This window comes from Meles meles, chromosome 4, assembly GCF_922984935.1.
Source record: "Meles meles chromosome 4, mMelMel3.1 paternal haplotype, whole genome shotgun sequence".
In the NCBI taxonomy this organism is placed as follows: domain Eukaryota; kingdom Metazoa; phylum Chordata; class Mammalia; order Carnivora; family Mustelidae; genus Meles; species Meles meles.
This window is the reverse complement of record NC_060069.1, coordinates 53274558-53302247: the sequence shown is the minus strand read 5'-3', so window position 1 is coordinate 53302247 and position 27690 is coordinate 53274558. Positions and strand designations below refer to the sequence as shown.

At 48.9% G+C, this 27690-nt stretch overlaps 1 protein-coding gene across 3 annotated transcripts in view; it reads right to left on the bottom strand.

The window, feature by feature from the left end:
* The window catches only part of DGKG (diacylglycerol kinase gamma), a 211890-nt gene that overhangs the window by 103244 nt on the left and 80956 nt on the right, over positions 1-27690 (bottom strand). For 2 of the 3 annotated variants that reach the window (XR_006818085.1, XM_046003528.1), the window contains exons 10-19: positions 24885-25002; positions 23233-23321; positions 19886-20002; positions 18826-18918; positions 17281-17340; positions 14498-14577; positions 13270-13344; positions 11099-11184; positions 7068-7157; positions 4879-5039 (exon numbers count right to left, since the gene is read on the bottom strand). Coding sequence is in view for 1 of the 3 variants with exons in the window: in XM_046003528.1 (XP_045859484.1) it covers positions 4879-5039; positions 7068-7157; positions 11099-11184; positions 13270-13344; positions 14498-14577; positions 17281-17340; positions 18826-18918; positions 19886-20002; positions 23233-23321; positions 24885-25002 (969 nt within the window). In the remaining 2 variants the exon portion in view is untranslated. The remainder of the gene's footprint in view (positions 1-4878; positions 5040-7067; positions 7158-11098; positions 11185-13269; positions 13345-14497; positions 14578-17280; positions 17341-18825; positions 18919-19885; positions 20003-23232; positions 23322-24884; positions 25003-27690) is intronic. The other variant, XR_006818086.1, reaches the window with a different exon arrangement.

Sequence of the window (27690 nt, the reverse complement as noted above, 5' to 3'; positions counted from 1 at the left end):
GACCTCCAAGGGCTCTCAGGTGACAGACAAGAACTTAAGCCTGAGGGAATCCAAAAAGTTGCAGGGAAAAGGTGCAGGAGCCGGAAAATTCCCTAACGGGTAGGGGGGCTCATCATTGTGGAAACTCAGCTGGTGAAGCCTGAGAACTACAATCTGTACGGTGGAGAATGGCGTGCGGGTTAGTATGGAGACTGTGGCCTCTCCTTGGCCCGTGGGTTCCCCTAGGATCAGAAATAGATTTCATTGAATCAAGGGATTAGCTGTTCACTCTTCCCGTGGAGGCTCAGTGACAGCAGAGCCTTTGAGGCACTGGGAGTCACACATACCCCAGGAATTAACTTCACGGGCCCAAACTTCCTGTCACTGATACCTGGCCATCCTGACATTTCTGCAAATCCAAAAATAAAGAGCAGGGACGAGAAGGCCAGAGAAGCCAGAGGAAGCAGCAGCCTGAATGACTATGTTTAACATCTCCTGCCAAGGGGTGTTGTCAGTTAGGGGGACTGAGAAGGCCGACTCTCAGCTCGTCGCTGGTAGAGGGCCAGCATGTGTGTAGGGAGGGGAATGTGGTAACGATGGGGTCATAGTGGTTCTCTGGGTGGCCCTGTTTATCTCTCCATGTGTGACATGGATTCTGCTGGTACCCTGGGACCCCGGTGAACTCGTCAGGACAAATGCTTTCCCACCAAGGGCCACCACGGCAGCGGTCACTGTCACGGTCATCACCCTTATCTATGCAGGGCAGCAGACACCTGACATCACTCAGATACCCTGAGTCCTTCAACAGAGGCAAAGCCTTCGCAAGGCTCTCTTTGCCAAAGGAGTCTGACTCTGATTATCACAAGGAAGTAAAATTGTAAGTTGGTTTACATACCTACTTCTCCTCTTACAAAGTTTGGGAAGTCAAATAGGGAGGAAGAGCTTCTGCAAATGTCAGCCCCAGATTCTGTCAGAGTTGCGCGTTGGCTACTTGTTTTCTCAAGAATTTCCCTTTCCAACTTTTAAAGAGCGAGCATACAAACCCTGCAAACATTTTATTGAGAGAAGCCTTAGGGTACACCAAGGAGATAAAAGCCATCCTGGTTCCTCACTGCTTCGTAATAAAATATTAAACACACCTAAGCGAAAGGTGTATGGGAAAAAAATCGTGAGAAAGATATTGTGGAGTTCTTTGTAACTTAAAAGACGAACAGACTGGGTTATTATAAGTCAGCGCCAGGCGAATAAATATCCTGACCAGTGAGTGTGATGGAGAATCTGTTTGTATGCGTTTCCTTGGGGGACACTTAGGTGGTCTCCTTTCCTTCCTCCTGTCCCCCAGCTTCCTTCCTCCCTACTTGGTTGCAAAAATGAACTAAAGCCATGATCATCTTGGGATTAGAGTGAGGTTATCTAAGTTAAGGTGAGGCTGTTTATTCCTTTTTGGTGTGTTTATCCATGGTCAGGAAGTGCTAAGTGAGTGAAATTTTTTGCATATGGCACTCTGTAGAGACAGAAAGGAGGGATCAAGAATCATGTTTTGGCAGCCAGAGCTGAGCTTGTCAAGGGGCTAAAGACTCTGAAGGCAGCCACAGCTGTAAACTGCCATGTAGATGTTTCTGGGCAAGACACCCGCCCCCGCTACTCCGCTCTCCCTTCTGTCTCGCTGCTCGTGGGGTCTGTGTCCCCTCCTTGCTGTCATTTTTCTCCATCTAGTTCAGTTCTGGTTTCTGCTCCTGTGTAAGAACACTTCTTCTGACCATTCTTCTCTGTTCTGATGGGCTGTCTCCACTCACTGAAGATTGATGGGAACCATCTACATCAGAATTATCTCACGGGCCTGCAAACTTCCAGACCTTGCTCAGGCCAACCGAATCAGAAAGCAAACCAGGATCTGTCATGGGGGTGGAATTTGCATCTCTGACCAAGGGCACCAGTGAGTCATCACACACTAAATGTTCAGAGTCCCCTTGCCCCCTACCAGTGCTACTATGAAGGAAAGCATCTGAAGATGGAGAGGGTTGTGCAGAGGCTGCATGGCTCCTGGTCCACAGCTCAGGGGCTCTGGAGCTCAACCCTAGTGGTTCTCAGCTCCACCATTCACCAGCTGAGACCTGTCTCTGTATTGTTCTAAGATGCACTTCCTTCTCACAAAATGCAAAAGGGTAATGACTATACCTATCATGTCACTATCAAGGTCGCTTCATGTGCAGCGAGGACTCAATAAATGTTAGCAAGCTATACTCTGGTTACTAGAGGAAAAAGACAAGTTTTTGTGAAATTGTCATGATGGGAAGCCCATGTTCTAGAAGCCTCCTGAATGCCAGACCTGTCGATCAAGTCCCACTGGCAATAGCTGAGGGCTGTGCGTTCCTGCTGGGGGAAGTGGGGCCTGAGCTGGGGGCCAAAAAGGAGAGAAGCATTTGAGCCAACAAGAAGAGGAAGGAGGGGTCTGCCTAGGTCACTGGAGTGGGGGCAGCTGGAGGAGGTCTAGGGAGAGGCATCTGCCCTAACTGAGGCCAGGTGAGCTGGGGTGATAAATCAGATCAGGGCACAGGGACCCTGAACATGCCGCCAGTCCAATCTCCCATTCTTTTTTTTTTTTTTTAAAGAAGTTTAAATGAATATTTTTAAATTCTTTTTAAAACTTTTTTATTTATTTTTAAAATTTCTTTTCAGTGTTTCAGAATTGTTTATGAACCACACCCAGTGCTCCATGCAATACATGCCCTCCATAATACCCACCACCAGGCTCACCCAAACTCCCACCCCCGCCCCTCCAAACTCCCATTCTCTCAGACCATGACTGTCGGTCAGTGATGCCTCTGTCTTCTGTTGTAGTAATAGAAAAACAGTGCTGGCTTAGGAGCCCAAAAATGATAGCCAATCGCTTCATCTGACTCTTTGTTTCCTTGTCTACAAAATGGAGCTACTACTCTTATGACTGCTCAAATGCAGTCATAAGAATCAAGAAAATACCTATAAATATGGTAAATTTTAAGTTCTGAAAATATACGGTATTTTATTTTATTTATTTTTTTTAAATATTTGATTTATTTATTTGACAGACAGAGATCACAAGTAGGCAGAGAGGCAGGCAGAGAGAGAGAGGGGGTAGCAGGCTCCCTGCTGAGCAGAGAGCCTGATGCGGTGCTCAATCCCAGGACCCTGGGATCATGACCTGAGTGGAAGGCAGCGGCTTAACCCACTGAGCCACCCAGGCGCCCCTATACGGTATTTTAAAACATCCTTTCCTCTTCCATGGCTCTTCTTCAGGTCTTCTTATTAAAGACTGTATTTATCTATTTATTTATTTGAAAGAAAGAAAGAGAATGAGACAGTGCATGCAGTGGGGAGAGGCAGAGGAGGAGGAAGAGAGAAAGAATCTGATGCAAACTCCATGCTCAGTGCAGAGCTGACGTGGGGTTTGATCTCACGACCCTGAGACCATGACCCGAGCTGAAACCCAGAGTCGGATGCTCAACTGACTGAGCCACCCAGATCCCCTTCTAGTCTTCTTATTAAAAACTCTTCCCTTAAATCTCTTCTTCTCTTAAGCTATGTATCATTTCCCCGTCTAGTTCCTTTTTCTTTTTAAGCCACAAAAGTTTCAAAAGAGGCACAGGCGAGGATGGTTGACAAAAGCAACTACCACACAATCTGGACTGGATGGTTGGTCTGGAAGGATTTCTATGCATCTGACACTGAGCAGGGTAATTCCAGAGGCAAGGAAACTGAGAGGAAAGCCTGTAAGGCACAGCGGGCCTGTGTCAGTTCCCGGTCCTCACTAGTCGAGTGTCCGCAGACCTCGTCTGTAAAATGGGGACTATGAGGACAGTGACACCTGCCAGACTGCAATGAGGATTGTGGTATATAAGGTCTACAGTAGTGGAGAGCACACAGTAGGTGCTCAATAAATGCTAGTGTCTTTGATGCATCCTTCTCCTGAACCCCAGCTCTATCTGTGGAACGGATGGATCTTTTTTCTTCCAGATCTCATCCTTAACAGTTTGGGAAGCAGGGTCCACCCCCATCCTCTTTGGACCAGAAACTGAGTTCAGTATAACAAACTGAGTTGTGCTATATGTGCTGGGGGCTGGAGGAAGAAAGAGGAATGTGGAGCTGTCCTTGTGCTCTGGGTATGCACGCGCGTGCGTGTTTGTGTGTGTGTAGGAGGGTATGTTGTGTGTGTGTGTGTGTGTGTGTTAGAAGTCTGTTGGGGGTGTGTGTGTATGCATGCGTGTGTGTTGGGGATGTGTGAAATGGGCACAGTAAACCAATCCCTCCAATCCAATGCAGAGAGTACATTGGCGGGGTGAAAACAGAAGACTGTGGAAAACTCCTAGAAGGAGCGTGAAGCTCACCCGAAGGAGGGGGTCAGCTGGGAGGAGATGCTCCCAGAGGTTTATGAGCACCCAGAGTGTGGGGAATACAGTTGAGATGAGGGGCGAGAACAGGAGAGAAGGAATTCTGTCAGCTAAGTTAGCGAAGCCAGCCTGGAACCACTGGTTCTCTTTAAAGGATCCGAATTCTCAATTCTGGAAGCTCACATGAAAGTCTTCTCCTGACTTTGCCCCTTGGTTATTTCTTGGTGTTACTTCTTTTAAACTGTTTCAAATGCTCCAAAGGGTAAATCTGTTTTTAAAAGATTTTCTCATTTTCTTGTGTTAGTTCCAATTGTAGGGAATGGAATTTCCTCCATAATCTAGGGTGGGGGGTTGGTACATTCTGGATGAACATGCCCAGGCCACACACAAGGATGCATGGACCCGAGTCAAGACTGGGGTATCTGGGAGAGGTGAAGAGTAGGGACCTAGAGGGGGAGGATGGGGGACCAGGACCTTCCACCCACCCAGACGTTTCTCATCCATGCAGAAAGGCAATCCTTGACCAACTCACCACACCAATGGAGAAATAGTTGTTCATGATGTTGTACGGGACTTGGTCCCCATTCTCCACCTCCTCTCTGGGGATGACTTCCAGATGCCAGCGGTCTAGCATCACCAAGGGGCTCTGCTCGATGTCCTTCAGGATTTTTGTCAAGCTGCCCCCTTCATAACCTGTGGAGCACGGCATTACATCTGACCCCAGGGCAGAAAGGCTAAGTGGTTACCGACATACGGGCAGCTATCAGGACAGGGAACTCTGTGGGCTTCTGTGACCAGGAGACTTCCCAGCGTGTCTGGGGCCCCAGAGACACTTAGGTTCCCTGAGCCATGGAGAAGGAGAGGACAACACGGTATCATCAGGGAGAAGCTGGGGAGATTTGGAAGGCAAAGGGGTGGGGGCTGGCCAAAGGTGGGCAGGCCTGTGTAGCCACATCAAGCCCTAGAGAACTGGTGGGCTGGGGGGCTGGGAAGCTGCACACGGGAGAACAAAGGATCTGTTCTAGGACTAGGTCATGTCGGAGATGGACAGTGGTAGGCAGAATTTAAGGATGGTCTCCCCAGCCCTCCACCATCCTCCACCCAGGGGTATACACCCTGCAGTTCATGAGGCTTATAAATAAGATAAGACAGTCATTGTCATGATTAGCTAGACTATATGGCATAGGAGACTTTAAGTAAGAGAGATTATCTGAGTGGATCTGGCCTGATTGGTTGAGTCCTTAGAAAGGACTGGGCTTTTCCTTAAGAAACTGATTCAAAGCTCTCATTGAGAGGGATTTCAGATGAGGGAGATTCTCTCTTGCTGGCTTTGAAGATGGAGGATCCATCTCTCAAGGAAAAAGGAAGCCTAAAGGATTTGCTAGGGTCCCAGCTGATAACCAGCAAGGAAATGGGGACGTCAGTCCTTGAACCACAAAGGACTCAATTCTGCCAATGACATGAAAGAGCTTTGAAGCAAATTCTCCCTCAGAGACTCTAGAGAGGAGCGTGGCCTGTGCAACACCCTCAGTTCAGGCTGGGAGGCAGAGAACCGAGGCCTGCTGTTCCAGGTCTCTGAACCCAGAGGACTGGGAGCTAACAAATGAATGTTTTGAGCCTCTACATTTGGGATCATTTGTTATGCAGCAATAGAATTGTAAATCATGAGAGGTTAGTGGGAGAAAGAGTCTTTTCCTTCAGCTAACACTCCCACTGTCCTGCTTATTTTAGGGCAAGCCTGAAGAGTATTTTCAAGTTGTTAGTTTGGTCAGCTCTTCAGGGATGCCTCCCAAGACAGCAATGGTAGCAACTACGTCGTAGCTGAGGGCCTGGGGGCTCTCTGGAAGCACGGGCCTGGGCTTCCCGCATGACCCATGGGGAGCTATGCCGCCCAGAAGTGTACAGCATGGGACCACATTCTGCTTGTTCCTCTTCCCTAGCCTCAGTGTGTGGCTGAGGACATCTGTGCCTGCCAACTTCCTTCTGGGGCTGGCTCCTGCTTCCTCTGCTCCTGCCACCAGGCATGTACCCAGCTCTGAACACTGACCGCTGCCTGAGCTGGTCTTGAATCCTTGCTGAATCGATCAGCCATCTGGAAGCCCATCCCTGTTCTGCCTGCCAGACTTCTATGTCCCTTCCACGTGCTGCCCTGACCTCCTCTGTGTTCTGGAGCAGTCCCAGCTCCATGAGGGCGGTTGCAGTTTGCAGAGTTCTCCTTAACTCCTAGCCCCTTGTCCCATGAGCTGGGATGTCTCACCACATTGAGATCCCCTCCCGGCGAGTTTGCGAAATGAGGGCCTCTGGCCATGGGGGCCTCTGATGAGCTGGACGCCCTAGTAGCGGACCATATAGCTTCTCAGTTTGTATTCTGAGTCCGAATTCAGAAGAAGACCAGTAATTTGGAGAGGAGGGAAGTTTATCCAGGAAATGCCTGTGTGAGCCCCTACTAGAGCGAACACTGTGCGGGGAAATAGAGATGACCCTAAAGCTATGTTCTGCTGGGGGGAGCAGGCTCTAGGTTGAGAGTCTCTGCATCAGAGTAAACAGACTAAGGGCTTAGTGCAGGTCTCAGCAAGACTTGGAGGGCAGGGGAATGGTCATGGGGTAGGGAGGACTCTGTGAAGTGTAATTCTTAAAAGGGAAGTTCAGCCTAGCCCCGACAAGCTCCTCTGGAGACTGGAGGGCTTGTCCCCAGGGGGTGCCACTGGCACGCAGACTCACCTCCTCCCCAGCGGAGACAGCGGGCCAGGTCATTTCCTGTTCCAAGAGGCAGGACAGCTACTGGTGGATGCTTCGTGAAGTTGGCCTTATCTGCAACCATGCAGAAGAAGACAAAACCATAGGCCCAGGTTACGAAAACTGTGGGTTATTTGATTATCCCTGATCTGAGCCTTAAAACCCTTTCATAGCTTCTCTGTTTGCAGAGTTCCCATGATGGAGAGTACATTGTTTCCTGTCTTTTCTGTCCATAGCGTGGGAACCACTCCAAAGGATTCTTTCATACTGAGCTCTCTCTGTCTCCCTGGAACTTGGACCTGCTTCTCCACATCTCATCCAAATTCTTTCCTTTGAGGTGACAGCGTACACCTCAAACACATTCATTTGTCATCATAGCTAACACATTCTCTGTTCGTCCCTCACAGCAACTCTGCGGGGTACTATCATGCTCCTGCTAGATGATGGGAGAGAGGTTCAGAGGGGGAAAGTAAGTCCCGGGTCAGGATGAAACCCAGATCTCTGTGGTCCCAAGTCCAGGCTCCTCCTTGTTTCAGGGGCTAGGCAGGTGCACAGGGGGTAACACAGGCGGGTCTGAGAAATCAGGGAATGGTGGGGCGTTTGGGAAACAGGAGCTGTCTCGTCTAATTGTCATTCAGGTTCAAAGTTTAAAAATAATATTGTGTCTAACAAAACCTCAAAGTGTTATTTAGCACGTGGGTATGAATTCGTCACTTCCCGCACCTCCCAGACTCGCAAATCCCTAATCCCCAAGCTGCTCTGCCCTGTGACTTGAGAGGAAGCGTCAGACTGAACCACTGGAGAAAGCAGACAGAAATGCCTGGTTTCACCAGCTGCAGACACAGGGCAGCAGGTTGGCCTGGCCTCACGGAGGAAGGTGGGACAGGCACGCACGGCCCCTGGGCTCCAGGGGGCGCCACTGACAGAAGCTGCAACACACCTGTGCCCGGATGTGAGGGAGGTTGACTGAGGAGTGCGCCTGGGGGCAGGGGAATCAACAAGTGGGCCAAATGTTATGGCTGCCCTCGCAAAAGGGGAGCTCACAGGTCCCCGGGGTTGTCTGGCTCCTGCCGCAGGTGGCTGAGCTCAGGTGATGCCCAGGGTTGAGCTCAACACCGGGAGGTTTAAGACTGGGGACAGAGCAAAGCCATGGGCTCTGTCATTGCTCCCGGAACATGTGGTCTCCATGTCTGCTTCCCTGCCTTTTTGCCTGCTGCTCCCTTTGCCTTCTGTCTGCTCCTTCTGTGGTCCCCACCTCAACAGGTGACCCATCTTCATGGTGTTGAGTCTAGAAACCCGGATGTCATCCTAGGTTTGTCCCTCTTCCTTACCCTGCCTCCATTCATACAGCAGTTTCCACGTGCTGTTTCCTTAATAGATCTCTCAGCAATCTCTTCTCACTATTCCTCTGGCGATGCCTGAGTTCAGGTACATGATTCCTCCCCCTCTCCAGAGTGTTTCTTGTAATTGACTATCTGTCTATTCTCTGAATGTATTGTAACCCCCCTTGGGGGAACTATGTCTCATTCATCACAGTATCTCTGCGCACATTTACTGAGTGCCTACTATGTGCCCAGTGCTGTGTTAGGTACTGTGGCTCTCATAGTGGGTCAAAGTGCCATGGCACAGGCTCTCATGGTGCTTACAGTTGAGAGGGAGACAGATATTAATAAAGTCTTCATATAAATGATGCATAATTCCAAATTCATACTGGAAATGGAAGATGTACAATCATATAATAAGGTGACTGAGGCTGGGTGTCAGGGAAGCCTCCTCTGAAGAAGCCACACTTTGGCTGAGATCTGAAGTAGAAATTGCCAGGGAGCATATCCAACAGGAGGAACTGCTTGTGCAAAGGCCCCGTGGTAGAAGGGAGACTGGTATCTTCAAAGGTTTAAGAGACGGACTGGGTGGCTGGAGTTTAGAGGGACAGGAATGGAGGTATGAAGTAGGGTCAGAAGGGTAGGCAGCTATTGGAGCACCAGGACCTTGTAAGTGATTTGAGAGGCTTTTGTTTTTCTTCTAAGAATGATGGGAGGCCACTGATGTGCTTTACATACATCATGAACCTGCTGACATTCAGGAAAGACTGCTCTGGTTGTAGAGCATAAGCAGATCGGCACTGGGACCAAAGTGGGGGCGGCTGAAGGCACTGAATAAGGGCTTTAATACTCTGGAATGAATGAATAAGCATGATGCGGTTACTCCTTTCACCACTGCTTTCTGTTGTCAGGCCTCCAACCTGTCGTATGACCTTGATTCTTTCAGTTGTGGGCATGTCCTTTCCCTGGTCTTCTCGGCAGGTGAGTTTTATAAAACCACCAAGGCCGACATTCTCCTTCGTGATGGAGGGGGAACCATGTGAGCAGCTCCCAGGACAGCAGCCACCCAGCCTCTGCCGATCAGCTTTTCTTCCCTGGATTCCCAGACGATGCCTCCCCCCCACCCCCCACAAACAACTCCGGAGCTGGAGGTGACAGGAGAGCGTGGGTGGCTGCCTGGCAGAGCTGTGTCCATGGAAACTGGAGCTCCTGTGGAGAGCAGAGGGTGGCAGGTGTGCTGGGTGTGGTCCCCTCCCGGTGAGCTGCCTACGACCCCCACAGGTGCAGCTTTCCCTGCCCTGGTCAGGGTCTGCCCATGACCATCCCTGATGCCTCTCTTCCTCTCCTCCTGTTGCTTCCACCTTCAAACAATATCCAGAAGCTGACTCCTCCTCACCACCGCCTCTGTGTCTCCTGTTGTCCAAGCCTTGGTCACCTGTCACTTAGATTCCTGCAGGAGCCTCCTGATGGGTCTCCCTGCTGCTGCCCTTTTCTCATGATCTGTTGTGTGCTTCCTCTGCTCCAAACCATGAAGCGTCTTGGGACCTTTCCTGTATGAAAGTCATATTCTGTCTACTGTCCCTTACATCCTAGTGACTTGGCCCCATGCCATCTCCGCTTCATCCTCTGGCACTCTCATCTCACGCACCCTGTTCCGAGCATGCTCTGCAGCCCTCCTGCTGCCTTCAGCTGCCTGGCCTGATCCTACCTCAGGGCCTTTGTATATGCTGTCCCTTCTGCTGGAACTGCTCTTTCCTCAATAATCCTCATGGCTCACCTCTCTTCCAGGTCTCCATGCAAATGTCATCTGTTCTGTGAGGTCTTCCCCAAACACTGGGTCTTAGACTGGAGACCACCCCCAACCCTACCTACCTTTCCCCTTCCCTGCTATGTTTGTATTACCTTCTGACATGCTACACGTTTCCATCATTTTTTTGGTGACTGCCCGTCTCCTCCCCCTAGAAAGGAAGCTCCAGGAGAGAGGGATTTCTAAGCGTTTGTTCACGATTGCATCTCCAGTGCCTAGAGAAGAGCTCGGCGCATGGAGGTGGCCATGCAGTACGTATGGGAGGAATGACAGACAGTTCCAGAGTTAGTCTCCGTTATTTATGGGGGATGAGATGTCCAAGGACCCTCCGAGGACCTGCAGATCCAGACAGAGCTGGACTGAAACCCAGGCCTCCTAATTCCCAGCCTCAGCCCTCCGCATTACCCTTCTGATCTAAGCATACTGGACACAGAACAGCGTGACCTTTCTTTGCTTGTACTGATCTGCGCTTTCTAGGTCTGCTTTCTGGACTCAGGTTCAGGTGCTCGCCTCAAGGTGATTTGCCTCAGGCTATGGAAGCACCTATGCTTAATTCTCTGGCCTTTACCCATTCCCCTGGGTCTGGCCAGAGTCCTAGTCCCGCCCTCTTTCCCCTTCAGGTCCCCAAATGGACCTGTCCTGTCACTGCCCAAACCCCGGCCATCAGAAAATGTTCATGAGGTGAGGCCGGAAACTAAACAGTTACACCTGTACCTTCCATTTCTCTTTTCCTCCCAAAGCAGATCTGTAGTTAAGCAGCACTCCAGGAATGGAAATAAGGATGAACCAGACATGGCTCCATTTCTCTCTCCTGTTGATTGCCTGCCTCTGACTTTCAATATACTTATTATTAATAAACTCTAAAAGCCCTCCCAGTCCATTCTTACCAATGCAATCCAAAATCCAGCCAACTGTCCCATCTCCTCCGCAGGCCAGAACACGGAAATCTGGAGTATCACGGAAAAAGTTCAACCTGGGAAGTAAAAGGCCAAAATGGTCTTATTTACTAGGCTGTGGCTGGCATTTGACACTGCTTGAGTGTCAGAACTTCAGGGCCGCGGAAGTGTAGGGGAGAATCCTGGGGAGCCTTCCTTGTAGAAGGAGAATCTGACTCAACATTCAACACAAAAGAAAATGGTTTTTCTAGATCCGCTGCTATTTGTACAGAGGAGGCCACAGTTTACTTCTTTGGGCACCAATACAACCAACCCCCAACGTTCCCACTCCTCCCTGGCTCTCCTTCCTGCTCTGTCCTCCCAAGCTCTCCTTTAAGTCAGATGCAGTGAACTAGCTGGATCGCCATCCCACTATCCTGTGGGTCCAGACCAAGCGGGGGGAACACCACGGCTCTTCACTTGGGGCTCACAAAGCTCTAAGGTATCTGTAGATAGAATCCAGAGGGCCATGAACTTGGGAGGAGAAAATGTACATTCTTAGCTTGCGTAAGGCCTGAGATTTAGCCTCTCCAATTACGGAAGTGGGCAACAAATCACAGAGGTACAAACAATACCGATGACTTTGTTAGAAGTCAAATTCACAGATATTTTCATGTTTTACTACAGTTCTGGCAGCTGCCCATACTACCACTTACACTCTCATCACTGCTTTAATTAACAGTCGTTACTAGATCTGCCTCTGGATCTTACAAAAAATGTGTTGGGAAATCACATATATTCCCGTATCCTAATACTTTTGTTTTTAATATTTTGATAACTGTCTTTTAGTATAGTTCGTTTCCCTGGTGATCCTTTATATTTCACTTGACGCGTTAAGAAAAATTCTGAGAAGAGGTCCATTGGCTTCAACAAGCTGCCAAATGGGGCAGAAACAATTTACCAGCCTTGAAAGAGAGGGGGCTGTAAAGCAGCTTGCAGATTGCCTTCCAGTCACAGGTCACAATGGGGGAGTGATTACAATCATGGTGTCTAGGACGACACCCAGAGCATCAGCGGGCTCTGTTTAGAAATCGGTTTTACACGTAAAACCTGGGCTTACACTCACATTTCTTTCTCCTTTTAACTGGGTCTGGCATCATCATAACCATATAAATAACAGCTCTGTGTCAAACAACAAAAGACTGGGACATAGTGCCTTTTTAGAGTCCTTCCTGCAGCCCCTTCCACTGCCCCTACCCACTGAGGGTCTTGCTGGACTGAGCCTGGGAACGAAGGTCGGGAGGCGGGGCCAAGCAGCCTTGTGTTGGGAAGCTCAGCCTAGGGTGCACAGATCCGAAAAGCCAGCCTGGACACAGATAGGCTCAGGCTGGCCAGCAGATGTCCCTAGCGCACCAGCTCTGTCTGGTAAGAAGCCCAGGCTGGGAGCCTTCCAGGCCCGATGCTGGAGCAGCCTCGGATTACAGGGACCCACAGCCATCACATTAGTGTACCACGGGGTCCAGGCCCTCCCACTAGATGGGGGTGGGGTGGGGGATGGGAGGCAAACCAGCTGCAAGGGGCTACCTGCATCCTTGTCTCACTCTCCCGCTCTAATGGGCAGTGGAACAGCCAATAGTCACTGCAGGAGAAAGGCCAGGGGCAGCTTAATAACCTCTAAATTGGATAATCCTGGCGGGGGGGCAGTGATTTCATTGAATAACCAAATGCCTCGATCCTAAAATCCTCCCCAACAGCACATGCCGCAGAACTCTGAGTCAGCTGTACAGATTTCCGAACTGCTGACTGCGCTAGGAAAACGCTTTCCTCCTCCCTGATGACTCAGTGTGAAGCCACCGCGAACACAGCCTTGCAGAGATGTTCACGTAATTTACTAGCCCGCTCTTCCTGTCCTTCCGACGAATGCCATGTGTGCTTTTTCTCTTTCACAAAAACAACTTTTTCAAGGGTGAAGTACACAGGAGGCTTCTTTCCAGAGCTAGCCCCAAGGAGCAACCCCAGGAGCAAGTAAGAGCAGAGGTGAGGAAATGAAGACAAAAAAGAGTAAAAGAGCAGGAAGGATAAGTCCACAGATGAAAGAGAGACAAGGAGGGTGACCAAAGCAAGGTATCTTCTTCAGATGAAAGGGGGAGGAGGAGAGATAAGTAACGATCGTTTCTCCATACCCTGGGGTAGGCCCCCCATTGTCCAGGTTGAAAACTTGTTTGGGGTTGAGCAGATAGTGGAATTTCCGAAGAATTCTATGGAAAAAACAAAAAAGAAAGAAAGAGGGACAGAAAGAGAGACAGAGAGGGAGAATGTCATTGTGAGAAGTCACAGTAGGGCAAACACCTCTGCAGCCCACCGGTGGCAGGAATCTGGGTGCATTTAAACCCAAGAGGGGAGAAGACAGCATAAGGCCCAGCAGACCCTGAAGTCCCAGGTCCAGCTGTACCCTTCATACCCCCACGCCCTGACTCAGGGCCTCCCCACCATCCAAGTCTGTCGCATTCAACCCCAGGACTATGCTCCCTGGCAGATGAATAAAACTTCTATTCTCCTAAAGCTCTGTCCTTCTCCCAAAAGTTCCATATGTTCTTGGTCGTGCAATTCTGCTCTTTGTGGACTACACAAGGTAACAATGAACCCTCTCTGGAAAGCCACTAGAACCTGGGATCAGGAGGAAATGCAGGAAGTCGGGCTGAGCAGGGGAAGCCAGTGGCAGTGACCACCTCTAGGCTTGGTGTCAAGGTTCCAACTTGGGACTAATCAGGTCAGTTCGGGAGGGGTGTCTTGCACCTTGGACGATGGTGGGTGGGAGGGGAGAGGTTCTCATAGTTCTTGCTTTAACCCTATTTATTATGTTTGTAAACCTGGGTTCCAGATCACTGCATCATCTGTCCATGACCCTGAGCTGAACAGGATGGGGAGGCAGAGCTGGTTCACCCAGTTTCCCTCTCTCCTCCCATTCCCTCAGTGCTTCCAGGAGACTAGGCATTTCCTTCCCTGAGGAGGTCGTGCCCTGCTTTCTCAGTAGTTGGACAGGCCAGGAGGTCCCAATCAGGCAAGTCTTGCCACTCCTTTTAATCAAGGAAGGGCCTGTGAGACTGGGAAGGAAATCTTCGTCTCCGAACCTGGTTGGACCTTGGGAGCCATAATAATGGTTCATTCGATGGGCCCTTGGCTAAGGATGTGTCTACTTTAATCCTCTACACGGAGCTATGAGAGGAGTGGAGGAAACCAGACCTTAGGGATGTTAAGCAGTTAGCTGAACCAGGTCATAAAGTGGTCGGGGGTCAGGCTGGGATGGGAACACACATCTGCCTGTCTCTGCAGTCTGCCCTCTTAAGGGGAAGAAAAAAAACCTGAGTGAACTTGTCTCAGACTCTCATTTTGAAAAAGAAGAGAACATACCTTTCTCCTTGTCTCCCTCCACTCTTGGGGTTCACCAAGACCAGCAGGGGGTGGGTACCCGGGGTGGGAATGATCTTATACTTCAAAGATAAAAGAAAAAGAAATTAGTTCTTTTGCAGCCAAGACAACGAAGGAGATGAGAGTTGACGCTAAGATGGCTTCCAGAAAACGTGGACAGGAAGCAGTTCCCGGCACAGAGGAGAGGGAGTCGGGAAGTAGGTCTTTGTTCCCTGGCTGAATTTCCTGAAGGGTTAAGCAGCTAAGTGTCTTTGACTTAAGTGGACCTAAGCAGTGTTAACGGTGAGTGTGAGGCTGAGATCAGAGATGCGGCAATGGCACCATAGCTTCAAGTCATTCAACAACGGTGTGGTATTGTGTCTATAAGCACAAGATCAAAGACATATTTTTTAATTCATTTTTTTGAGGAAGCTCGATGCCCAACATGGGGCTTAAACTCACAGCCCCTGAGATCAAGAGTCAACACGCTCTACCCACTGAGCCAGCCAGGCATCCGCTGTAAGCACAAGATTACACTTTGTGAGGGATACAACTGAGCATAATTTTAGAAGTTACGGTCTTTTGGCCATACACACCAACCAAATAACACTCATGAAGTTAACCATCACTTCCACTAGCACCTTCCACATCCACATTTCCAGCTCTAGTCTTTCTCTTGAGCTCTGGTTCCACATTTCTCACTGTCCAATGGATACTTTAACCAGACATCTCACCATCATTGCAAACTCGCATGCCCAAACCTGACTTATCTTCAGTCCCCACAAAACTGGAACTCTCTCCTGGCTCACTGTTTGCCTTAAACACACTATTATTCTGCTAGTCATCTAGGGAAGACCCCATCCTGACAATTATTTCCTCGAATGTCCCTTTATCTCTGGCAGTCGCCATGGTACCCACACTGCTCGGGCCTTTCCCACCTCAGGTAAGGCCTGTATACAGTTCCTTCCCAGGACATCAGTCATGCCACTTCCGCTCAGAAACCTTTAATGACACCTCGTTGCCCAGAAGAAAAAAATCCCAGTCTCCTGATGTGGTATCCATGACATTTTAACACAGTCCCGATCTGTTGCCTCTTAAATGCTAAGGGCTTCAGTGGCAGTCCCAGTCAAGTCTGGCTCTGACTCTCCAGTCAGTGTGTCCCCTGCCTTCCCACCCTGGGGGTCTGCTCGCACTGGTTTCTTTTCCTCCTTGATGCTCTGAAGAGCCCTCTTCCTTTTTTGCAATCTCTTAAAAAGAACTTCGCATTCTTAGGGTCCAACTCAAGAGCTATATCCTCTATGAAGCTTTCCTCTATTAACTGCAGCTAAGACCACAGCACTTGAAACACAGAATATCTTCTGGGCTCCCTTTGCTGTCCATTCATGTGGGTTTTGTTTCATGTGTTCTTAGGCAAATATCTCAAAATATCAGTTGGATTTTAAATGCCTCAGGAGCAGGGTGGGTGTGCGTGTAACCCTCCTACCAAGCACCCCATGACACCAGACCAGGGAGTGGGGACTTAATAAACGCCAGTGGACGCAGCTGAGGGACAGACTGATATGGAGATGAGTAAGGCCAACCTTTTCAGATCACAAGCTGAAATTTCAGCAAGCACAGCACCATGTTGTTTGAAATGGACACTGGCATTTTTTATGAATGTTTAACAATTTTCTCATCTGCCCAGAGTGACTGTCTGTGTGACAGCCAGAAGCATCTTGGAGCCTAAGGAGTAATTCCTTACCTCCAAGGATGACATTCAAAATATTTAATTATCTGTACAGCATGGACACTCCCAATCAAAACAGATGCAGGATAACCAGATGGTCGCGAGCTGTAAACAGCTGGTATATGGTACACCTTCAGAGTGTGTGTGTGTGTGTGTGTGTGTGTGTGTGTCTGTTCCGCCTGACGTCCTGCCTTTCTGCTTGTCTAGAGCTATGCCATTTTACTATGGTTTCTCCATCATTATTGCTTATGTTTTAATTTTCAAGACATACTAATCTTCATGTTCTCATTTAATCTTAGAGCATCTCTGGGAGGTGGGCAGTGTAGGGACTGCAATGCCCTTTTCCAAATAAGAAAACATGAGGCTCAGAGACAGAGGAGGAGACCCTAGTTTTCCATTTCCTTTTCTAATACTTGGTGAACCCAAGTAAAAAATGAGTTCTTAAGGGGCGCCTGGGTGGCTTAGTCCGTTAAAAGTCCAACTTTGTCTCAGATCATGAACTCAGGGTCCTAGGATCGGGTCTCGAGTGGAGCCCCGAATCAGCTTCTTGCTTGGCAGGCGTCTGTTTGTCTCTCTCCAACTTCCTCTTCCCCTCCCCCTGCTTGTGCTTTGTCTCTCTCTCAAATAAATAAGATCTTTTGAAAAAATTCTTAGGTATATATTCTTAAATATACATTTAAGGATAAAGAGGAACTTTTGGATCTGGTGAACTTTGTTTTGGCAGATCACATTTTGGAAGCAGCTTGACAGTCTTGGAAAACCCATTGTATGTTTTCAGTAAGTTTTACGTAACTTGTTCCTAAAGAGGTGATAAAGTTAATATGACCAGCAATGGAAGCAGCCAACCTCCCTTTTCACCACTTGCCAACAGTGTGGTGGTCAAAGATAATCCCAGAAGCTGGAAATAAAGTGTCCCTCCTGTGTGATGTAATTATGTAATTGATCAGATGAGAAAGCAAATGTTGAGATTTATTGCTCTAGAATCCAAACCCTGTCCTCCCCACAGGCAGCCTTGGACACACTTAGAACAAAAGACCGGACTTGGGGCTCACTGAAGTACCTGCGTCACAAGTTCAGTCTTGGCTGACACACTGCCATCAGACTTCCCACCTTGCCTGTCCTGTGATGAGAAAGACAAACATATATATATATTTTTAAGTGCCCTAGTTTAAAAAAAAAAAGAGATCAGAAAAAAACCAAATAGTTAATACAAATAGACTGTAAAACCAGTAGAGCGTAGGGAGGAGTTTATCAAAATGAGGCTTGAACCTAAAAAAAAAAAAACACATGCTCCCCTGTGGGTCTCTCTAGGACTCCCCAGGCCTCTGTCATTCTTTGCTCTGACTTTAACTTGGAGACACAGGAACAGACCTGGGGAGAAGAAACACTGAAACTGACAGAAATCTTTGTTGATTTAGAAGCTTGAGCTCCGGGAAGCCTCATCTTAGACCTGGCTTCTCCACTCAGCACTATCCAAACGATGGGATACTGTGTAAGTCATTTCTTTTAGTTTTGTTTGTTTTCTTCAATGTTGATTATTTTTTATTGATGTTTATTTCACATGTGTTAAAATCCTCAAATCTCCATCCCCAGCTTTTCTATACACATATATATGCCCTTGTCACTACGGTCTCTTTAAGCATTGACTCCTGGCTTTGGAATTTCGGAATCATAGGGCATGTCTTTTTTTTTTCAGTCTAGTCTCTTCCATTGAGCATGTATGTTTGAGACCGCCCATGCTTTTGCAGCTAAGCATGGCTCTCTCCCACTGCAATGTGGTATTCCATTACACGGATATGCCTCAGACCCCTGTGGTCAGCGGTCATTTAGTGGGTCTCTAGTTTTTGATTGTTACAAACAAGATCAATATGGACATTCCTGTGCCGGCCTTTTGGTGAAACAAGTGCTCATATTTCTCAGACAGATACCCAGGAGAACATGTTGGGTCACAGAGTTAGTGTTTTTCCAACCCAGTAGGTATTGCCAACTGGTTATCCACAGTGGTGTTTCTCCTGCATTTTTTTTTTTTTCATGAAAAAGGAGTAGCTGGTCAAGTCAGAGGTGAGATGAGAGGGACCTGCAGGACCTGGCAACATCTTGAAGACAGAAGGGATCGTTAAGGTGTTCGGTGTTTGGTCCGAAAGAGGAATATCCAACACAAGAGACTGAGAGTTTCAGATGGAGATAAAGGGACTTCAGTTTTCCTGCTTTCCTCTCCAAACAGAGTTGGGATGCCTAAGAGGGCGTCCTCAAGGCGGGGAGAGATTCATGTTTAGACAAAAGAGACAGGCTGACAGGGACAAGGGAGGCCTAGCCACATGCAGGTGGTGACAGAAATTCCCGCAGCTTGCTGGGCTGGCAAAGTGCATAGAATGTATGTGTTTTCTCGATGGGTCATTTTGGAGCATTCTAGAAGGCCAGCAGTGAGCCCCAATCAGGGGAGTTTTCTCTCACAAGCGGATGAGTGCCACCCCGCACTTTCAAACATGTAAACACAAAACCTAGGGGTTGTGGGAAGCCCTCGGAGGGAGGTGGCTGTCTGAATGCTGCCTGCATCTGAACTGTGAACCCAGAGAGCCCAGAGCCCTGGTGGGGCAGCACTTACCCGGGTCACAGGGCATATTGAAGTGGGCAGCAAAATATGGTCTCTGAGTTCCCCACCATCACACAACGTTGATAATTCACATTTGCGGTGAAACTGGAGGGAAGAATGAAGAAGCGAGTGAGTGAAACTAACCAGGGTCAGTGTCAGGTGTGAGCCTTCAGAGACTTGCCAGGGAGCCATCAATGCAATGCTCCCCCAAATCCTTATGCACTGCCAGCTTTGGCAGGATAGCTCTGTGTGTGTGTGTGTGTGTGTGTGTGTGTGTGTGTGTAGCGTGATGTGGTCAGGGGTGTCACGTCGGCTGCAGGCAGAGAGAAAGGAGATCGAGCGCCGTCCACGACTGCTGGAGTGAAATGGTCATGGGCAGGCTGGGACCCTTCGGTGTGGTGTGGCCCTGTGGATTCCAGAAACCCCCTTGGACCTAGGCTCTGAGACTCTGTAAGGAAGGAGAGCTTGTTGAACAAACTTGCGAGAGGCTGGAAATAAAACCCGAGACTCAACCTGTGCATTTTAAGACATCTACAGCCTGATGTGCAGACACATCCTTTCTGAGGCTGATTCCTGGTCAGGGGGACAAGACATGACACAGAGTTTCCACGGCAGGCAGGGCAGGCAGCGTCAGGTGTCCCAAGGGGACAGGGACCTCTGCTGTTGGGTGGGGCTGCTGTAAGGGGTGCGCCTACTACCGATGCCTTGAGGAGCAAGGGCTCTTGTGTCTATTTCCACTCCTACCCTCTGCTCCCGGCCCCAGACAACACCCAGGTGAGACAGCTAACGGTCTGGTGGCTGCTCACAGCTCCCTGGCCACATAGGCAGCGGACCGGCCCTTCTTCTTCAGCAGCTCTCACTCCCTGGTTCTGGGGTTGCCCCCTCTCCAGGCAGCCTGGGGAGGCCCTGGAGACACTGTCAGACTCAGAGCCTAGAGCGGGGGCTCTGGTCCTCCTGGTCTTGCTCTCCTAGCTCTGCTCATGCCCTCTGGCAGGACGTCTGCTGCTCCCTGGCTGCAGCTTGAGCAAAAACACACGGAAAAGAAACAGGGCCACCCTGCGCGCCGACCCACCGTCATCCGACACCACACGCAGTGCCGCGCGGTGACGCTCTGGTAGCACTTGATACTTTTGTGGCACCGGTCACACTTGACGGAAGAGTTCCCTTCCACCCACGCGTGCTGCATCACCTGCAGGAGGGAAGGGAAGGATGCCAGGAAAGGCTGCAGGGCCACATCCCCGAGCCCGGGGCCTGAGAGGAGCACAGGGCTGGGGAGGGCAGACTGGGTGCCTTCTGTTCAGTGGACTTTACTTGGTGGACACGGGGCTGCTTTGCCGAACTGCACAGACTGGGTCCCTCCCTAACTGCAATCGTGCTAATCAAAGTCGAGGAAAAACCACTTGGGCTGCACTTTGAATAACTCATTCACCCCGGCAGGCAAGCCTCTGAGCAGCAACTTGTCTGGCAGTCCATCTGTCTTGCAGAACTCCCTGTGGAGTGGTGTGCTTGTGTGCGCCCTCTCCTGGAAGGCAGCGCGATACAGGCAAGCACCAGAGGGCCCGGCCACGGATGGAGCTGGCTGGAGTCACTGACCTTCCACTTTGCAGCGGGGTGACCTTAGGCCAGTTCCTGGACCTCCCTGAGTCTCACGTCCCTCACCTATAGAAATTGGCATGATAAGTCCCCCCGCTGGGTTTTCTGGGTGGAGTTAAAGAGAGCGCACGTGGAAGAGGCTCTCTGGCACAGCTCTGGGCCTTGAGACATACCCGCTGAGGGATAACTCCCTTCACCCTCCTGTCTTCTATTGGCTAGTGCGCTCAGCCCATTAGAACTGCCTAGGAGCTTCTAGAAGTCCTAATGCCCAGCCCTCACTCCAGATCAGATAAATCAGAGTCTCTGAAGACAGGACTCGTCATTAGTTTATTTTAAAGAACCATGCGTGATAATGTGCATCTAAGGTTGAGAAACCCTGTAGAAGGAAGATAGAGGAAAAAGTCCAAAGACATTAGTGTGGGTCAGCAGCCAGCAGTTTGTGTATCTGTTTCCTAGACAGCTGCTTGTGTCTGCTCCCTGCCCTGGAAATGCCACCAGCGCCACCCAGGAACTTAGGAAGCAGGTGGGAAAGTCTGAGTACGTGTGTGTATGCAAGTGAAGCCAAAGTGCCCCATGATACCACCTTCTGGGAGCCTAAGCCCTCAGTTAGCTCTGTCCAGGATTCTTACAGAACTTCTCAAGATTTTCTGCCAGGGCCACTCTAAGCAGAAGAATAGAGAGGATATGGCCTCTACAGGGATGTGAGGGCACAGCCTGAAGGGCTAGCTACAGACATGGCATTAAAAACACATGGACAGATGCCTGGTGGCTCAGTCGGTTAAGTGTCTGCCTTCAGCTCAGGTCATGATCCCAGGGTCCTGGAATTGAGTCCTGTATTGGGCTCCGTGCTCAGCGGGGAGTCTGCTTCTCCCTCTGCCTGCCTCTCCCCCTGCTTGTTCTCACTCTGTCTCTCCCTGACAAATAAAAAAAAAATAAATAAATAAAAAACACATGGAATATTTGCATGATTCCATCCATATGTGTATTAAGTAAAATCTTTATTAAAGTTACTTATCAGTTAAGTTACCATGTCCTCTCCCTTAAAGTTTTCGGTGAAATTGTTGCTCTAGAAGAGGTGTCATGTTTATTTTGTAGCGTCTCACCTTCTGCTGCACATCCCCACCGGTATAAAATAACCTGTTTGCTGATCAATTTGTCACCTATGTGTTTGCATTGAATTTGCTCTGAGATTCTGGTTATCTTCATTTTGCAGAGAAAAAACATGAGGCTTCAAAGAGGTTAAGTGACTAGCCGTAGGTCCCCAGGCTGCTAAGTGGCCAAGTAGGGACTCATGGCCATGGACTCACGGCCGTGTCCCACCACTGTACTGCCTTCTCCATCTTCTTCTGGGATCAGAAGAGATGGCGAAGAACCTGGGTTACCCCTGAAGACTCAGAAGGTTGAGAATGTGTTCTGCTGGCCCATGAGCGGCCTCCCTCTGTGGCATGTGTGCAAATGGCCAAATGTAGGCTTAGGGCCTGAGCCCAGGAAGTATGTGTCCATACTTCCTGTATGTGTCCAGGTGCATCCTGGTGAAAGGTATGGACATGAAAAGAGGTGTGTATGGGCATGGTGCAGGCGTAGACAAGAGACCATGCGGCGTCTCATGAGGCATGCATGCGTGTCCTGGATCACCCTTGTCCCTCAGGAGTCCTTCTGTAGAGGGCTGGATGCCACTCCCTGCCACTAATCATCTCCTCACTCGTGCTGAATGGACTCAGAGTGCCCCTCCCCTGCTCATTTTAAGGACAGCCTATTTCCAGACTCCATTGGCACCACCCAATGGCTAAGTTCAAAACCTGAGAGCCATTCCTCACCTCTTCCTCACTCCCATCCCCTACGTTCCCATCACCAAGTCCTCGTACTACCTCCAGATTATATCTCCAACTCTCCCCTCCTCTCCTCTACCTCAGCCAGGAGACAACCAAAATACGCAGCAACCAGCATGGCCGGGGGACCCTCAACACAGACACGGCCATCGCCGCGTGTGCTGTTGTCAACGTGAGTGCATTGAGCATGGTGAGTACAGCACCCCCCTCCCCCCGAGGCAGGCCCTTGGTGTGGCACTGCCTCTTGCCTGAACTGTCGGAGAAGTTCTGTTGCCCGCTCTGATCTCTCTCCTGCCCTACGGTCAGAGCAGCTAACCTAATTCGCAAACCCAATCATCTCTTCGTGTCTCTTCACGGGGTTACACCTCTGGACAGGCCCCTTCGCTATGCAGGAGATGCCTTTCTGACGCCTCAGCTGGCCTCGCGAGAACTTACCCAGGCCAGACCTACCACTTCTGGAGGACATCTCTGTCACTTCTCTTGAAGCATTCTCCGTCCCAGTCACACCAGACTAAGTACAGATCCTAGACTAGGCCACGTCTCCGTGCCTTGCACTCAAGGCTTCTTCAGCCTGGGGTGCCTTGCCTTCCCTGATGCCTTGTGAAATCTCCCAATTTGGGCTCAATGCACAACTCAAATGCCACTTCTTCTGTAGAACCTTCCCCGGCCTCCTCCTTGGTGTCTCCACTGCCTGTTCCACACAGCCCTACTATTATCCTACATCTCACTTGCTTATATTTTGCTTACATGTCTGTATCTCTCCCACAAGACAGCACAAGCTGGGGACCATCTTGTAACGTGGGGACCCCCTAGCAGTGCTTGGCACACGCTGGGCACCAGGGAGATGCTGATGGGTTGATGGATGAACAGGATGATTTAAGGGTTGCCCCCAAGGCAGAGCAGGGACCTGAGAAACTTCCCGCCCAGGAGTCTGTGGTAATGGACATGTTGCCTGGGATGTGGCATGCAGTAGAACAAGGCAAGAGGGATCACTAACCTCACCGGCCCTTTTGGTTTTTGAGTATGTTTTGACACATCCAGGAATGTTTTTGGAGACACAGCGTTCATGGACAGTGTACTTGCAGTCTGGAAAAAAGAAAAAAAAGAAAGAAAGAAAGTGCTTGTGAGTGGCTACCTAGGAAGGTCCAGCCATCTGCCCACCACCTCCACTCCAACCGAGTTCTGTGCCTCCCTCTGGGTGACTGGTCAGAGGCAGGGGAACCTTTGGGCACTGGCTTTCCAAGTGGAAATTTGAAACTGCCTCCAGTTGCTCAGTGAGAGGACAGTCCACAGTTCTCTCCCAGACAGGTTTCTGTACCCTCTACCCCACCAAACCGCCTCTGCAGAGCATGAATGCAGGAAGAAAACATCCCCAGAAAGGCACGTTCTGCTTAAGGGGAATGGGAGGTGCCCTCCTGCTCAGTATGACCAACGCCATGCATTCTGGGGAGGAAACGGAAAGACCAGGGGTGTTCCTCACTTTGGAATCAGGCAGGCCTGGGCCCGAACTCTGGCTCTGTCATTGGTCACCGCACACATGATCGTGGGTAACTTTCTTCCTGTCTCTGAAATTTAGTGTTTTCTATAAAATTGGGATAAAATGGGCTCTCTTTCTCTTTGCAAGGCTTTTACAGCATCAGATGAGATAGTTTGTATAAAGCACTGTGTCTGTGTCAGAATAGCTCTTCCATAAATTATCATCGTGTTGTTACCACAGGAAGGCCCACAGGCCTCGAACCTACCAGGAATGAGACTGGGTTCTTCTATAAGAGGAGTGTGTGTGAGGGCTGGACGTGACTGGGTGCCAGAGGGACGGGTGGCCCCTTCACTCTCCCACTGGTGCTGGCTCTTGGTAGACTAGGGGCCCAGCCCTGCTCAGGTGACTTCCATGGCCATGTCACTTGCCGACCAGCTCATGTGTGCAGGCTTGGATAAACAGTTCGGTGGCCTGACCTGCACCCAGGGCCTGTCCTGCAGCCGCAGCTCACCAGGGCCTGGTGGGTCCCGGCGGAGTGTTTGTTGCCTCTGTGTTAAGGTAGCTGGCTGGTGGGACTCGGCGCCACAGCCCCTGGGCCCTATAAAGCCTTCGTGTGCTGTCGCCTCTCCTCCTCTCCCCCTGCTCCCTGTTTCCACTCTCCTCCTACATCACCCCTCTCCTTCCTCCCCTTCCATCTTTCTCTGGTTCTCCTTTCTGGTCTCCTTCCCTCCTTTCTCACTGAGCTTTCTTTCCTCCTCTCCTTTCTGACTTCACTAGATGGATCATAAAGAGAAAAAACAGAGTTTTAATTTCCATTGCATTTATACAGTAGTTTTATCTTATTTATTAAGAAACACCCCCAGCTTCAGCAAAATAAACATTCGCTAGCAAAACCCAACTAAAATGAGTGTGAGATGTTTCAAAATGATGTGTGAACGTGACATTTTTTCCCCCTAGGGCTCAGTGGCCCTTGGCAGAATTCCAATGACAGGACAGCGGTTGTCCAATTCACATGGGTAACGCAAAAAGAGGACAGAGAGCTCTTGCTTTATTCCCCGCTGTGGGGTCCTTCAAGCTAGAAGTAGCATCCCTAGACTGTCCTGAAGAATGGCTCAGGCGTGGGCAGAGCAGGGCCATTTCTGGGGCAAGGGGTTTGAAGGAAGCTGACTCACAGACGCAGCAGAGGCCTTGCTTCCGAACGCCCATCAGCATGATGTGGCAGAAGTTGCAGTAGGTGGGCTTCTTGAAGTGCTTCATGGTCCAGGCGTGCCTCCCGTCCCCCTTGGAGCCCTGCAGGGGTACGAGCCAAGGAGATCCTGAGCCGGCTGGCGGGGGGCGGCTCCTGGACCTTTCTCTTTTTTTCTGAGAAGACTCTTCTCATATGTGGAATACAAGAGAGTCGTTTAACTGTTTTAGGGACTCTTTCAAAAGAAGCGCAAATCAAGACAGAATTCTTTGTTTCTAGAATTAACAAATATTAAAAACCAGACTAAACCAGACTATCTGACCGGGGATAAAAGAAGACCTCTCCTATGTGGCTGGCAGAAGGGTAAGTCAGAACAAATTTCTTATCCATCGTCTGTCTGTCTATCCATCCATCTGTCCTCATCATCCTTTAAATGTTTACAGCTTCGACTTACAAATTCTCCTTCTTGGGTTCTATCCTAAAGAAATAACTTTTTAAAAAATTGATTTATTTATTTGGGGGGGGGTCAAGGATAGAGGGAGAGGGAGAAGCAGACTCCCGAGCAGAGAGCCCAACGTGGAGCTTGATCCCAGGACCCTGAGATCATGACCTGAGTCGAAATGAAATCAAGAGCTGACCACTTAACTGACTGAGCCCCCCAGGCACCCCCCAAAAATAATTTTTGAAAGTCAGATGAATATTTTTGTGGTCTTCCAGGTGTTTAATCCAGCACTGTTTAAAAAAATGGAAAACTGGAAATATCCTGAAGGTCGCAAAAATTTTCCAAAGGTTAGTTGGATTTATTGTTAATGGACCATCAAAAAGATACTAAGATGCAAACCAAAAAAAAAAAAAAAAAAAAAAAAAATTTCAACCACTTAGAGCTATATTTTAAGGAAAAATATTTGAATAGGCCAATTAACTCTCCAATAAATCCTCTCACTAAAAAAAAAAAAAAAAGATACTAAGAAGATTATCTAATGGAGTTGGAATGTGCTCATGATACAATGCTAAGTGAATGCAAATTTGATGATATATTATAATCTCAGTTTTATATAAGATCTAAGATGGGAAGAAACATCACTGAACTGTTAACAGAGGTTAGCTACTGTTAGCAGTACCACAGATGTATTTTAATCTCTAATTTCTCCTTACCATTTTTTCAAAAAAAAAACACAAAGAAACAACAACGTGTTTTCCAAATCTTCTACAGTGAGATTTTACCAGTTTTGTAATTAGGAAAAAGTCATTTAGCAAAAACAACATACTTCTTTCAACTTTCTGTACACAGATAAAATAGTAAAGAGAGATAGAGAGAGGGTTAAACCACTTCCTCCTGACTTGGCCCAGAAGCAAATTCATCCTTAACCACGAGTGAAGCCAAGCCTCATACAATCACATATGAGAGGGGAATCTACTCTCCTATGACTGCAGGAGGGAGAGAGAGAAACTATATCTTCAACATTACACCCAATGTCTCCCCCAAATGCTAAATCAGCCTCCTAGAAGACTGTCATTTACAATGGTAAAGGGGCAAAAAAAAAAAAGCAAATGTGAATGTAACTTCTATTAATCGAAAGTCTAATGCATTTATTTTTACACAGGCACTAAATCACAAGTTTTTTATATTTGATATTCAAAATTCTAAAGAAAGCATCCCTCAGTGTGCGTCTGTGTATGCTGTCCCTGAACTTTTCTCCTGGGCTCCATCAAAAGACTAACACCCTTGGACCAGTCTTAAGGGCAGTAAGAACTACTGGAATAAGGTGGGGGGCACTGACATAGAGATAACGTGCTGGACTCACACCCAGTTCCTACTTCTGCGCACCTCTGGTTTGGGCTGGTCACGGCAGCCAGATCCATTCCTGTGCCCAGACTGGGCTCCTCATGGTCTCCAGGGAAATGCCATCTGCTCTTCCGAATGCTGGTCCCCTCCCCGGGGCGGGGGGGGGGGGGGGGCTAAGCATTTTTCTTCTTATTGCCTCAAAACCCTGCTTCTTTAAAGATCTGAGTTTTATAGAATTATAGCTTTTTGTTTAATGGTTTCCACTTTAGTAAACAGATTTACTGATTGATTAAATGATTTAGGGAAAGATTGATTCATCCATTCACCTGATAAACATCCAGGGGATTTCTGTAAGAATCAAGTGAAATAACATAAGTCAAGCTCCTAATCTAGTGCTTACCACATCGTGAATTAAAACTTGTATTAAGTTTCTCTCTGTGTTAGACACTGAGGAACACAAAGTAAGTAGAGTGTTTGTAAGGAGGTAGATTTATGCTTATCCCAGAAATGAAGAAATAGGGCCCTGGAGAAGTTATATAAATAGTCCAAGACTATAAAATAACAAGCGACTGGGGCGCCTGGGTGGCTCAGTGGGTTAAGCCTCTGTCTTCCGCTCAGGTCGTGATCCTGGGGTCCTGGGATCGAGCCCTGCATCCAGCTCTCTGCTCAGCGAGGAGCCTGCTTCCTCCTCTCTCTCTGCCTGCCTCTTTGCCTACTTGTGATCTGTCAAATAAATAAATAAAATCGTAAAAAAAAAAATAACAAGTGACTGATTTCATAACTTGGTCCTGCTGGCCTGAGTCTATGCTCCTTTCATCCCTCCCCCTACCTACACGTTCCAGGGTTTTCCTTTATGGACAGAAGGGAAATCACAGCAGTCTTCAGCACGGCTTCTTCATCTACCCCACAGAGCTGTCATTTCACCTGAAAATCCCTTTATTAACTCAATCAGCTGGTTTTGTTTTCTCAGATACTATTTTTGTGGATGTGGGGCAAAACGACCCAG